This window comes from Plutella xylostella, chromosome 8 (assembly GCF_932276165.1).
Source record: "Plutella xylostella chromosome 8, ilPluXylo3.1, whole genome shotgun sequence".
NCBI classification, from domain to species: domain Eukaryota; kingdom Metazoa; phylum Arthropoda; class Insecta; order Lepidoptera; family Plutellidae; genus Plutella; species Plutella xylostella.
The window spans coordinates 530,113-543,693 of NC_063988.1; the positions used below are offsets into that span (position 1 = coordinate 530,113).

A 13,581-nucleotide genomic window follows, 5' to 3' on the forward strand; every position below is an offset into this window, starting at 1 on the left:
GTTCTTTCGACGAAAGAAATCCATTTCTGGCAAGGAATGAACATGTTAGTGTTAAAGTTGCGTTATAGACCTGCGATAAGACACACGAAATCCACATTGACACTTATTACACTTATCATTCGAGCGTATTTTTAACGATTAGAAAATCTTGTAACGTGTTAATTCCTTGCCAGAAATGGTCTTCTTTTGTATCGACCTATGGCAGCTTTATCTGTATTAGTCGGTGCTGTTGAATTTGAAGATCACAAAAGTATAGAATTTACATTACACCAACCCTCTCTATCTAGCTCATTGGTCTACTTTTTGCATCTTCGCCGGGCGTCGCCACCACGCCGTGAGCCACAGGATATGAGTGTGAAAAGTGTCACAAAAGATTTTGATGTCCCTCAAGGTCTATCGAGCGGAGGCTGAGGATAACTGTAACATTAACGCCTTCTAGGTGGACCCCTGGCAGTATTCGTCTTGTAAAGCAGCTGTAGTCATCCACTAGCGTTATTATTTTTATTTTTTTTTAAACGCACTCACGCCTTGTACTACTGTACTCCCTTGCGGGGTAGGCAGAGGTGCATTGCTGCACCCACTTTTCGCCAGAGTGTATGTTAGTCCCAATGTAATAGGGAGCGGGGCTATTGCCATTTTACGGGCACATCCAAGACCCGAGAACAAAATATCTGTGTTTAAAGAAATATCTGCCCCAGCCGGGAATCGAACCCGGGACCATCGGCTCAGTAGTCAGGGTCACTAACCACTACGCCATTCGGTCGTCGTAGCATTATCTTTCTTCATTATAGAATCACCTGCCTAGTAAACAATAACATTATCGCTTTCAAGTGGGACCACTGGCATTATTCGTCTTATAAAAAACAGCTGCAGTCTTCCTCCCTCTATCTCATCTTCCAGCCACTACCTTTCTTCCTTGTTCCTCGTCTTATAAAACAGCTTCAATCGTTTTCCCTCTATCTCATCTTCCAACCTTTCTTCCTCCTTCTTTTTAATCAGTGTTGGTCTTCTAGTCGGTGTTGGTGGGCGGCGCGGTGCTGAAGTAGGGCGGCGTGTGCGGCTGCAGCAGCGTGCGGCACACGGCGCACACGCGCGCGGGGCGGCGCCGCGGCCCGGCCGCCACCTCGCCGCGCACGCACGCAGCGCAGAAGATGCGCCCGCAGTGGCGGCAGTGCACCTGTAGTGGGAAATGTGTCAGTATGAATTTGTGTATCGATTGGTGCGAGCGTGAGGGCAATATAAAACAAGTTTTTCGCCGTGCTTAGCGACCGTGGTAAGACTACATAAGACTTGATAAAATAGGAGAGGGCAAAAGGTCAAATTGGGGCACGATATCGACGCGCCGCAGAAGATGCGCCCGCAGTGGCGGCAGTGCACCTGCCAGTGGGAAATATGTCAATATGAATTTATGAAAAAAAAAAACCGTTTAACCGTCCTATCCTACTATGATTCACTTCTAGCTATTATTAAAATTTTAGGGTCAAAATTTGTACTCCATAAGGGTATAGATAGCCATTTAAAAACGCGCACGCACGCGCCGCAGAAAATGCGCCCGCAGTGCACCTGCGAGTGTCAAATGTGTCAATATGAATTTGAACGTAAACGTCGGCGTCGTCCTCATGCTGCTACCACATTCATTATTGCACACATTACACTGGTCACCTTGGCCTTGTTGCTGGGCAGGTGCGCGCGGCACGCGGGGCACTCCGTCACATTCATTATTGCACACATTACACTGGTCACCTTGGCCTTGTTGCTGGGCAGGTGCGCGCGGCACGCGGGGCACTCCGTCACGTCGTCCTCGTGCTGCCACCGCACCTCCGTGTCCGCCTCGCGGATGCGCTCCAGTTGCACCTGGGGGGAATACCGGGGTTATAATAAATTATCATACACACATATTTGTGCAATAAATTATCAAATAAAATAAAATAAACTGTATAATGAAGTCAGGCATTGTAATGCACGTTAGACAGTAAATTGCTGAATGCCCAGTGTGCACCAGACAGGTGATAGTCTACTCGGGGTAAAAGCCACCTTTATATCCACCGATTATGATGATAGTCAACATCAGTCCGTCATCTGCCACTGATGGATTTAGGGCTTTCTAATACAGCCACTACCGGCTACGTTCTTAAAGTCTTTTTAGCCCAGCGCTTATGCCTGTTCGGTGTCTCCACTTTAGTACTCGTTAACCCCACCGATCATCGGTCATATGACCCGACCACTGCAACTTCAGCTTCCTAATTTCGTGCAACTAGTTACCTGCAGCGACTGGCTGAGCCGCACGAAGTCCTGCTGCACCTTCTCGCTGTTGTCCAGGTCCTGTTGTAGCGAGCTGATGCGCGCGCGCAGCTCCGAGACTTCGCCGTGGAGGCGCTTCTGTAGAGTGAAGAAACACTTAATACACCATCACGACCCATCACGTCCCCACTGCTGGGGCACGGGTCTCCTTACAATGAAGGAAGGGTTGATAGTAATAATAACAGTTAATAAATACACAGAAATAGAAAAAGTTCATAAATATCGCAGCTGTCGTGTAGTAAGACGATATGAGGTAAATTACGTCATCGTTTGAATTGCTTAAAATTATAGAACAAAATGATGTTCAGGATGACACCCTGAGTCACGCCTTTTCGGTTTACTATAACACTTTTGCAACATCCTGTACATAGTGAGACTCTTAGATAAATAGAGTACTCTTTATTTGAACACCAAAATAATAAAATTAATAAGTCTATTAGTATTAGTACAAGTAGTCTGAGAGGCATGACTGGGGCTGAATCAGAGCGTTAGCACGAGTCAAGCCAAGTCTTGTCCAACCCAACCCGCTAGCTTATGCTGCTGGACATAATGAATTGGTCACCAACAAAGTATTTATGAAGTATTTGCGGGTTAGCAGTAATTATAAATAGTAATACAAATACGTGTTTGCTTGTTAGCGGCCATTTTATTAGTAATTGTGACAGATGAACTGTCACTTCACAAAGAGGTCACCATAGACAATGACCATAGACACATCAATTTAACTATCAAAAAATGTCATACCTTGTCCTCAAGCAGCTCCTCTATCCGGTCATTAGCCTGGTGCAGCTTGTCCCCCAGCTCGCGCATCTGCTCGCGCTCCGCCTCCAGACGCTCCAGTTGCTGTCTGTGAAGCAGATGTAACGTGTAAGTGGGTCTTAGGGCTAGAGCAATCTGCCTTGCATGAACATGTTACTCAGATTTTTTAAGTCAACTGCACCAAGTTGGCTATTGAATAAAAAAATCGCATAGGCCTTATTAAGGACGAGAGTATCTCCTAAATTTCATTTCGTCTTTAAATGTGCTCTAGGTGGACGTATTCTATATCGATTTCGGTAACTTCTGGAAAATAAACGAAGTTTTGCCGCATTTTGTAAGTTCAAGTACAGTATGGTTGGGTTTCTATTAGTAGCATCACTATGACAAACAGTAGGACTATTCACTATTACAATGGTAGTTGTTTTAATTAACAAATGACTGTCAAAAACAATACTTTGTAAATTTTTGCAATACCTATGTAGATGATGGCATATCAGTTAATTTAGTTACACTTATCGCTACGTTGTCATACAAGTCACAATGCCTGGTGACTCCTAATACCTCACCTGGCATGCAGATGCTGCCTCGTAGCGGCGGCCAGGCGGGCGCCCTGCTCGTGGTACTGCTGGGCGTGGGACGCCGCCTGCGCGCGCAGCCCGCCCGCCTCCGCCGCCGCCTGCTCCCGCCCGAGGGCCGAGATGATCAGCTCCTCGCGGAGTTTGAGACAGTGCTCTTGGAGCTCCTGGGGGATGATAATTCATAATAATAATTTAATTAATTATCACAAAAAAAACGTGATTTGATTTGCTTCTAATCTACCAGAAGCAAATCAATATACTAAATCGCAACGTCAAACAATTTTCTATTATTATTATTATTTATATTTGTAGTTTTTTGTTCTCCCTCTGTTGACGTTGAGGGATACGTTTTATATCCAGATCACGCGGGCCTTAGCCAAACGTAACCGGATCGGTGATGCAGGATGATGAGATGCCTTATGCCTCCTGTGCAAGTAATGTGATGCAAAAAGAAACTTTACAGTGTAAGTAATTAGTACTGACCTCCGCGGTGTCGGGCAGATTGATGTCCTCATTCTGCAGCTCGAGCGCCTTCTTCGTGTACTTGCCCACCAACATGTCGTTGTCTCTCTGTAGACTGAAATACAATATATAACATTAGAAAAAATACCTTGGAAAGCTTTTGTCTACTACTGTACGAACGAGTCAGTATTTTGGCAATGCTAAATATTGGCTTAGGTACATAGATGAAATTACGGGCAAGCGTATTTTGTGAGTAACTGCGTAGGGCGTATAAAGATCAATGGCGTCCCTACACCGATACAGTATGCTGACGCTCTTCGTGGTAACATGTCATCTGGTAAATGATGATCATTTGACCCTACTAATACTCACGTGTCGAGCGTCTCCTGCAGCGTCTCCCGGTGCACCGTGAGCGCCGTCACCTGCTGCAGCGCGCGCGCCGCCGCCGCCTCCGCCGCCGCCGCCTGAAGGAAATAAAATTTAATATGCATAATGATGGAAGAAATATTAACATATTTGACGCACGGGAGATGTTATCTACAGTACATTCATGGGAATCATAATGTGGCGGACACCTCGCCACACAACCAACAGATGGCGCTCGAAACTCAACACACAGCAAATGTATGAAATCGAAGCAGATCTCTAAGAAATCCTACATCGCTGTATCAAAGTTTCTCAGCAACACTGGAATATATACTAAACCCCAACGATAACCGTTGGGCAGCTGCCCGCCAGGCCACACCACCCGGCCTGGTCGGAGGATCCTCCCTTTGCATGGGGATGCGCCGACATCTCCATAATAAGAACACAGAATACAGTCGCCAAGGAAAATAATATAAGTTTATGTGCACATAGATAAGACGTGCGCTTTTCGACCGCTGCAGAACTATTTTTACCGGTAACTTTAATGAGGCTGAAACTCGCCACACAACTGCTCAAGTCATTGTGCCCTATAGCACGTACCTTAGCGTCGACAATGATCTGTAACGCGTCGACCGCTGCCCTCAACACCCCCAGTTCACTCGCTACATTGCACCCTACACCACCTACCTTAGCATCAACATTCCCCTGGCACACCTCCACGGCGGCCCTCAACCCCTCCAGTTCACTCTCGATGTCAGTTCTACATTCTACACTACACCTCCTACCTTAGCGTCCACATTCCCCTGGCACACCTCCACGGCGGCCCTCAGCCCCTCCAGTACACTAGCGGTTCGCTACATTGAATCCTATGTCACTTACCTCCGTCTTTGTATACTAGTTCAGTTTAAAATTTCTCAATCTTAGCGTTTAAATAAATACCTTAGCATCAACATTCCCCTGGCACACCTCCACAGCTGCCCTCAAGGCCTCCAGTTCGCTGGCGGCGGCGGCCCGCTCGGCGCGCCACGCCTGCACCGTCTCCTCGTGCACTGTGCGGGCTCCTTCCAGCTCCTCTGTAGCCTGGGGGAATGGACCAGTTAATTACACAAATGATGTGGAAAGTACCTACTATACAATATGCGAAAAAAATATTACAACACGATAACTTTAAAATAACTTTATAATTAATAACTTTAAATAAAACGGTAGAAAAGGAAGCTTATAGCAATCGCAACCAGACAGAATTTTGTAATGTAATCCAAATAGAAGATTCACGTATAAGTCACGAAAATAGAAAAACAAATGAAGATGGCGGCGTGATAAGCGTGACGCTCGGTCAGTATTCTTCTATATCTAAATTGTCATACTCTGAATGCTTTCTTATACTTGTTACTTACCGTCATTTTTAGACTTCTTTCGTGAATCGATCTACGATGAATGCATCATAGGATAACGCGACCGCTTGTCACAAACACTTTCAAGGCAAAACTACACACACAATTTATAAAATCTCAACTATTACTCACAATATTAAGCGCCCGTTCAGCATATCGTGCCTTCTCGGTAGCGTCTTTACAACGCGCCTGCTCCGCCACCAGCTGCCGCTCGTAGTTCACGCACATGTCGCAGGGGGCGGCACTTTCCGCTCCTAAAATTTTAGTATAAACGAATGTTAAACATGTACTGTACTATTCAAAAAATAAATCTGGTAAAATGGGAGTATAAAACAAAATTTTACAGATTTATATGGCGTTTGACAGAAAATTGACAGCGTTTAGCATGTGTCTAAGTTTTGATCATAACATTTTGCGACATTTGAAGACACTGTCCGCTGTTACAAATATACCCAATGGTTATGCTTCTTTTTATCGTGTCGACAAGCGAAAAAAAAGTCGCTAAATTTACCTTTACTATCGCCTTTCGGTTTGTTTGCTTTCTGTAACAGAAAAATAGTAATAAACACTAGATTTTCAGTTCATCACGACCCATTACGTCCCTACTGCTGGGGCACGGGTCTCCTTCCAATGAAGGAAGGGTTTAGGCCTAGTCTACCACGCTGGCCAAGTGCGGGTTGGTGGACCCCAACACAAGCAAGCTTGTGCTAAGAGAGTTGTCGGGTAAGTGGGCAACCCGACTGTCAGATCTTTTCAAGCCGCCCGAAGGCCTCTGACTAGGCTTAACGACTGCTGCCGAAGCAGCAACCGGGACCCACGGCTTAACGTGCCGTCCGAAGCACGGAAGCGTCCAGAAAAGCACCACTTGAAATTGGTCACCCATCCAATGGCTGACCGTGTCAGTTGTTGCTTAACCTTAGCGATCAGTTACGATCACTAAGGCCCGCTCGACTACGGACGCTTTGATTCGATCGATTTTCAGTTCATTGTGAATAAACATTTTTTTTTTAATAAATATTAGATTTTCAGTTTCATAATCAAATAAATAAAAACTATCAACAAGAAAAGAAATTATAACGTACCGTGGCTTGCAGCTGGCTGTCCGTATCTCTCAACTTGTCTTTCAAAGCTTTGATCTCTTCTTCTAGCGGCTCCACCAGAGAACGCAATAACTCTGCGTCTTCTTGCGCCTGCCAAACGAAAATATACTTTAGGATATACAGCATAGTCTATAATGGCAATATAAGTGTCAAATATGATAATTATAATGGTGTTATAAAGTAAAAAATGGTGGCAGCAAACGCTATTCAACGACTACTAGGTCGAATACCAAAATATATATATAATAAATATATAACTAATACCAAAATATTTTTAAAGAATTGATGCAATGATAATAGTTATTAGATTCATGAAAAATATTATAATGTGTGTGTTAGTGCTATAAATAATAATAATAAATAATATAAGAATGCTATAAATATTATTTAATTATGAGTCATTCGCCTATGAAACTAAAAACACTAACCTACTGTGGTATGCAATAAAACACGACTAAAACTAAACAACTTACTACAATCAATCAAAATATCAATGCTTGAATGGGCGAAGAATAAGTGAACACTACTGAAATAGAAATTGATATATTACATGTATGTAAATTGTCGTCTAAGTCTATCTTTCTTCAAACGCTAGTGTGGTGAAAAGCGATGACAATCCATGCATACATACGTATCTTGTTACCTTCCTGGCGGCGTCCTCGTGGTCCGTGTCAGCCCCCAGCCTCCTCGCCAGGGACCGCACCAGCGCGCCCGGCGCCAGCGACGCCTCCTGCCAGCGCGGGGGCAGGTCAGCGAGGGACCAGTTCATTGTGGGGGGTGTGAGGGGGTAGGGGGGGGCTATAGGTGCAGTTATATGGGGGGCATAGGTTGTAGAAGACTATAGGCGCTCAACCATGAGGTTCCAATGAAGCTGGTGGCTGAGGCGGCATAGACAATTTTGTAGGTTGTAGAATAGTCTAGGTGCACAATAGTGGAGGTTCCACTGAAGGGTATTTACACCGAGGCATAGACAGTTTTGGAGGAAAATGTTCTCTGAAGTAGTTTTATTTCATCAGTAGAGGCATTTTGTATCTGTTGCTCTACCTACTCGCTATTGTTGTTTATATAGTTGTACTTAATTCGTAACCAGATGATCCCATAGGACTTTAATAATAGTTTATTATTTGTCTCTATTCTGAAGCATATTTCTGTTCGTTTAAAAAACCAAGGATGTCCCATTATGCATGTTAAAATGTATGCAAAGTATTATCTGGTAGCAACTGTGTCAACATGGACGCATTCGGCTTCTCACTGCTACAGGAAAACTAGTACTCAACTTGGCTCTAAATAACACTTTATCACTAAAACCACAAGTAATAATTAAAACTGCTCAAAAATACACACTTTAACGTTAGGTATTTCACAACAAAATGTTTAAAAACAATTCGTGTAATTGCTGTAACAAAAACTACAGTAACTAATAAATTCTAAACCGCATATGACACAGTAAGACGGTGAATTTAAAATGTAAATGAGTAGTGCCGCCGATAAGAAATTTAACTCGTTTCCTACGAGATAACGCCAAATGAAACGACAAATTTAAATGTATCGATAGTATTTGCCTCATACGCCGAGACCGTTGTGTGCTGACTGTTGGTGTTGAATTATTTAAAAATCTTTAATAATATTCATTAATTTATCAATGTGTTGGTCAAAATTAGGTAAAGCTTGTTATGTTTGCAGAGCTGCTGTATACTGGTAAAGTATTGTCACTTTAACCGACTTCGAAAAAGGAGGAGGTTCTCAATTCATCTGTATGTTTTTTTTACGTGTGCAGCATGTCAGCACGAAAATGAAATCAGAATGTCAAACTTCGCGAAAATACCTTTTTGCAACACCATGTATAACCTTCACACATTCCCGAGCACCCTGTAAACCCTGTGCACCCACCTGCAGCGCCTGCTTCTCCTTGTTGTGCAGATTGACGAGCTGCTCCAGCTCCAGGTTCCTGGTGGTGAGGCGCCGCACCTCGTCGCTGCCTGACGAGGACGCCTCCACTGTTTCTGAGGGGGTATGGGGTAGCGTGTGTATTACAAGTTTTTAAATATGCAACAGGCTGTTTTTAAAGCTGTAACATGCGGGCGATATCATGTAGCTACATCAACTCCTTAAGTGATTACTATTTTAGTATAATAGCACATCTGATAGTACTATGAACAGAAAGTCATACAATCCCACGAGTTTGGGATGTCCTCAGGATACTCTCAGTTCCCCTATATTCATGACCTTAAGCAGTCAAAAGGTTGAATAAGGAAGGAGAAGACGGATGCTGTGGCACTCTTTGGAAAAGGGATGTTTCTAGCAATGACCATATTGGATGGTAACTGAAGGTTTTGTAATAATTAAATATTAACATAGACTCCTTTCCAATAAATTAAAAGAGTTACCATGTATAAGCAGCTGTAGACTCTCTATCTCGGACTTCTGGTTCTGGGCAAGCGTCTGCAGCTGCTGCAGCTGTGCCCTCAGCCCCAGTGCCTCCGACTGCAGCTGCTCCCGCTCCGAGATGAGGGCTCGGAGCTCCACTGCAGACAACGGGGGCGGGTTAGTGGGGACCGAATGTAATGGACTGCTGTGTTTTAACATAATTTATTCAAATTGTTACGTAAAATCTATAGTGGTTTCAGAAACAAGGCTTTGGGCAAGGGTGAATTGCCCAAAGCCCTGTTTCTGAAACCACTATCTTGGGCCCACATGTCTGCGGTGGAACCCTGCGCGAGTAATCATTCAGGGTTACCAGTTAAACAAAATAATATCTCCCATCATACCTGTTGCAAAGTTAGCGTTTCCGGACTCTAGTAGATTTTAAGTAACAATAAAACATGTTTGTAGAATAAAACAGATATCTGCTGTGTAATTTAAATGAAACACAAAATCTACTACAATACTGTTACTCTGTAGTACTCTCTTTATAAATTGACACACAAACCACCAATTAAATATACCTTCTTTATAGAAATAAGTTTTATTTAGATTTTCTGACTATAGAATACTCAAATCCCAATCATCAATGAATTTTGATCTCCATGAGAAGTAAGAAAATTAATAATTTATATTGTATTAAACAAAAACAATCAGTTATAAGCCTTAAAAAGGGCAGCCAGTACAGTTTTTGGTTATTCAATAAACGACCACCAACAATCAAGCATGTCTTTGACTTGACTTCTCGCCTTCTAACCTGATCACCAACACCACACACTTCAAAATTATTTAACTGGATAATCCTTGCACCACAATAAAATGTTAGTCTGTTTAATTTAGGTCTCCTATAACATGCTGAGAAGAAGCCTGACAGTCCAATCAGTGCTTATGGATAATCCTCAATCTGAATCATAAATAGTTTTTAACTTGAGCCCACTGAGAGCCAAATAAAAGATGGCCTATTCTTTACAGATAATAGGCTGCATTGTGTTCATGATTTATGTATAAGAATATTAATACCTTGGCTTGGGGGGAGTTACGCAATTTGTTAGATTTTCAAGTAAGAACTTACATAGTGGTTTATTCTAATAATAAAAAAATTACTTTATAGTTACATATTTTACCAGTTTTATTTCCAGTATGGATTTTTTGTAAATATAAATTTAGATTCATTTAAGCCTTGTTATGATTGTATAATGATATATATTATCTTAATACCAAACACTTACCAGCATCCTCTTATAGAATCAAAATTACCACACACAACCATGAAACTATAGCAACCTAATGGAAAGTTAGTAGCAACTAGTACACATGAATGCATTGTTTGTCTACCCAGTAATTAAATCAAGTGAAGCTGCAATGAGGTCATCATCTATAAACAATGTTAAATGTTAACTACCACAACCACTTACAAGGATGAAGACTGGACCAAACGCAAGACCTACATGCAAACCAGACGCCACAGCGTGCCAGCGCGCTACAAACCTTCTTTCTGCAGGAACAGCTCCTTCATCTTGGCTCTCTGTACATTAAACTCGTCTGCCAGTTTCTTCCGCTCTTCGTCCAGCGGGGACAGCCGCCCGTCGCCCTCGTCCACCGCTTAAACAGAAACACCAACACTCAGCCTCAGCTGACCACTCAACAAGTCCAAACATTAACGGCAGAGAAGCAAGAGAACAAAAAACCATACCTTTTCCAATTGGTTCACAGCCATCGTTCGTGTCATTTACACTGCCTTCCATGGTGGCTTTGCTGTTATAAACGCTCGAGAATCACTATAAGTGTCGGTAGTATTTGGTATGCATAACTATATTGATGAAATAGTGTAATATTTGCAGATTTTAGATTAATTTTCTATCACAAAACGCAATTTTTTGTTGCGAAGTCTTTCTTTACTTTTATCTGTCAAATGCTCATTTGACATTTGCATTAAAAAAACCGCTTCACAGATTATGATGAAACGTGTTTTCGATTAATAATTTACTAATTTACAATCGATTCTTTCAATGGACAACATTTCAAAAAACTAAAGCTGCTATAAATCGAAAACCATTTCGAGATTTAGCTCTAAAGGCCACAAAAAAAAGTTTTTGTATTTTTTGGATGTATCATTTTCGAGAAAATAATGAAATAGTAAAAAAGTGCTGATGACGTCATGCATCAGGTGCCATGCATTTTGATGATCAAAGCCTATAGATTTAAAAACAAAGTAACTGTCTCTTTCATTTTTGATTGACGTTGACGTTTTATCGTGAAGTTTTTGTTTATTTGGGTCATTTTCATAAATTCTGTTCTGACACTTTCTGACTATTTGTTTATTTATTATATATAATGGTTAGTACGTATTAAGAGATGACCTCTATATAATATGTCCCAGAGCATGCCACCGCCTACACAGCTGAAAAAAATGCTTCTGAAAAATGCTTCTGGTTATTTTTTTACATGATAAGTACTTTGTATCATCAATGTCATTTGAAAATGACCCATTTATTGGTTGGCATGTTGTTGGCATGTAAACAAAGTTTAAATGTCACTTGTCAGTGTCATTTATGTTTTTTTTCGAGACTAAGGCAATAGACAAAATTAAAAATTGAACCTAATATGTGACGATACTTCCGGTTTTAAAATAATTAACTTTAAAGTTAAAAATAACATGCAAAAATTAATGTATATACAAAATAACAAAATACGGGTCCTCTAATTTTCTATTAATTTTCCGAATAGCTAATAAAAATATAGGGTAAAGAAAATGAAATGTTGTCCATTACAGTCATATTTATTATACCTCCTTGTTTCATGTTTTAGGATATTAGAAGTCAGTCTTAGGCGAATGCTCTTGTACAATACAAGGCGTTCAGCATGGGGAGCAGTGGCGGATTTACCTATAGGCCAAAAAGGCCAGTGCCTAGGGCGGCAGATTGAGAGGGGCGGCAAATTTGGCAAATAAGTAGTTTTTTATAATTAATTATACGTGTATCATCTGTACCATCCATGTATAAATTACTATTATAAAATACGAAAACGATTAATAAACGCCTTGTAATAATATTTCGATAAAACCGGATCATGGATCATTACAGTCATACAATATCTATCTTTGCTACTGCGAAAACAGAATTTGGAGCATATTATTATTTATCCAAACTTGGATAGCAGTTCGCATTGCACACCGCTGCCCCCCTACTCTTGAAAGGCAATGTATTGCGTCTGTCTTACGTTGGCAACATTTAGATTTTGGCCAAAAAAGTCTTTTTTGGCGTTTTTGTAAAATAACTTCTAAATTGTATGCATTATATTCTTGTTTCTAGGTTCTTAAAATAGGCATTACCTAGCCCGTTACATAAGTATTTTTAGTCTTTATTGTAAAAACGCTTTTGAAGGGAAGTTATGATTTTTTAAATGTTGACAACGAAAGACAGACGCAATACATTGCCTTTCAAGAGTAGGGGGGCTGAACGAATGAACCGATTTAAATTTTTATTAGTTTTTTTTAAATCACATGTGTTCTACGGGTGAGTGTTCTTAGACAATAAATTTGCTGAAAATCGATTTTTAAAAGTTAAGGTGCAGGATTTTTGCCGATTTCTTCCAAACGCAGCCATACTTTGAACCGTGGAACCATTCACATTGATGGCCACTTAATCTTCTACCTCGCTTGGGTTGACTCAGGGCGCCTGGGACCGACCGTGCGTGTAAAAACGTAAAATTAGTTAAAAAGTGCAAATATCCGGATTTTTGAATTTTCGGAATTGCCCAATTGTAATTAAGAAATTAGTTAAGTTACTTAACTGATTGTTTTTTCATCCAAAAGATTGTCGTTTTTGTTCACTACATTCGGAGTTTAAAAACCCTAGCTTAATTTTTTTTTGTATTTTCCGGAATAAGTGAACCAGGGTAATTCCGAATTTTGGAATATTTTACTATGAAATTCTGTGGATCGGGTAATTCCGAATTATAAATATCATATAAATGTGTTTAAGTACTTTTAGGGTGAAATCGCCAAAATTTGTACATTTTTTGTCCATTTCTCTTGGTTGCACTAAAACCTACTAAATGAGAAAAATATAACAACTTCACATAGAAAATTTTGGTCAATCATATTAGTAGAATAAGTAACGTATTAAATTATTTGTATTTTATCATATTTTGTACAGTGGTTATTGAAATTTACATAAATTTAAATCTTAATAAAAATAT

General features: G+C 40.9%; 1 protein-coding gene across 1 annotated transcript; it reads right to left on the bottom strand.

Annotated features, from left to right (window-relative positions):
* Positions 1-977: 977 nt before the first annotated feature.
* On the bottom strand, positions 978-11,305 carry LOC105384342 (rab GTPase-binding effector protein 1). Its single transcript, XM_048622697.1, has 16 exons — positions 11,075-11,305; positions 10,870-10,983; positions 9,348-9,485; positions 8,851-8,963; positions 7,604-7,690; positions 6,943-7,050; positions 6,372-6,402; positions 5,993-6,114; positions 5,406-5,546; positions 4,473-4,564; positions 4,122-4,215; positions 3,627-3,802; positions 3,046-3,148; positions 2,263-2,379; positions 1,744-1,854; positions 978-1,177 (listed from the first exon to the last, which is right to left on the bottom strand). Exons 1-16 carry the CDS (start codon positions 11,124-11,126, stop codon positions 1,010-1,012), a joined length of 1,767 nt encoding a protein of 588 aa, XP_048478654.1. The 5' UTR covers positions 11,127-11,305; the 3' UTR covers positions 978-1,009.
* Positions 11,306-13,581: the final 2,276 nt, after the last annotated feature.

Coding starts and splice junctions, on each gene's coding strand:
- LOC105384342 (XM_048622697.1), bottom strand. CDS start 11,126: ATGGAAGGCAGTGTAAATGACACGAACGATGGCTGTGAACCAATTGGA. Junction 7,051..7,603: donor ACGAGGACGCCGCCAGGAAG/GTAACAAGATAC, acceptor TTCGTTTGGCAG/GCGCAAGAAGACGCAGAGTT. Junction 3,803..4,121: donor ATCTGCCCGACACCGCGGAG/GTCAGTACTAAT, acceptor ATCATCCCCCAG/GAGCTCCAAGAGCACTGTCT.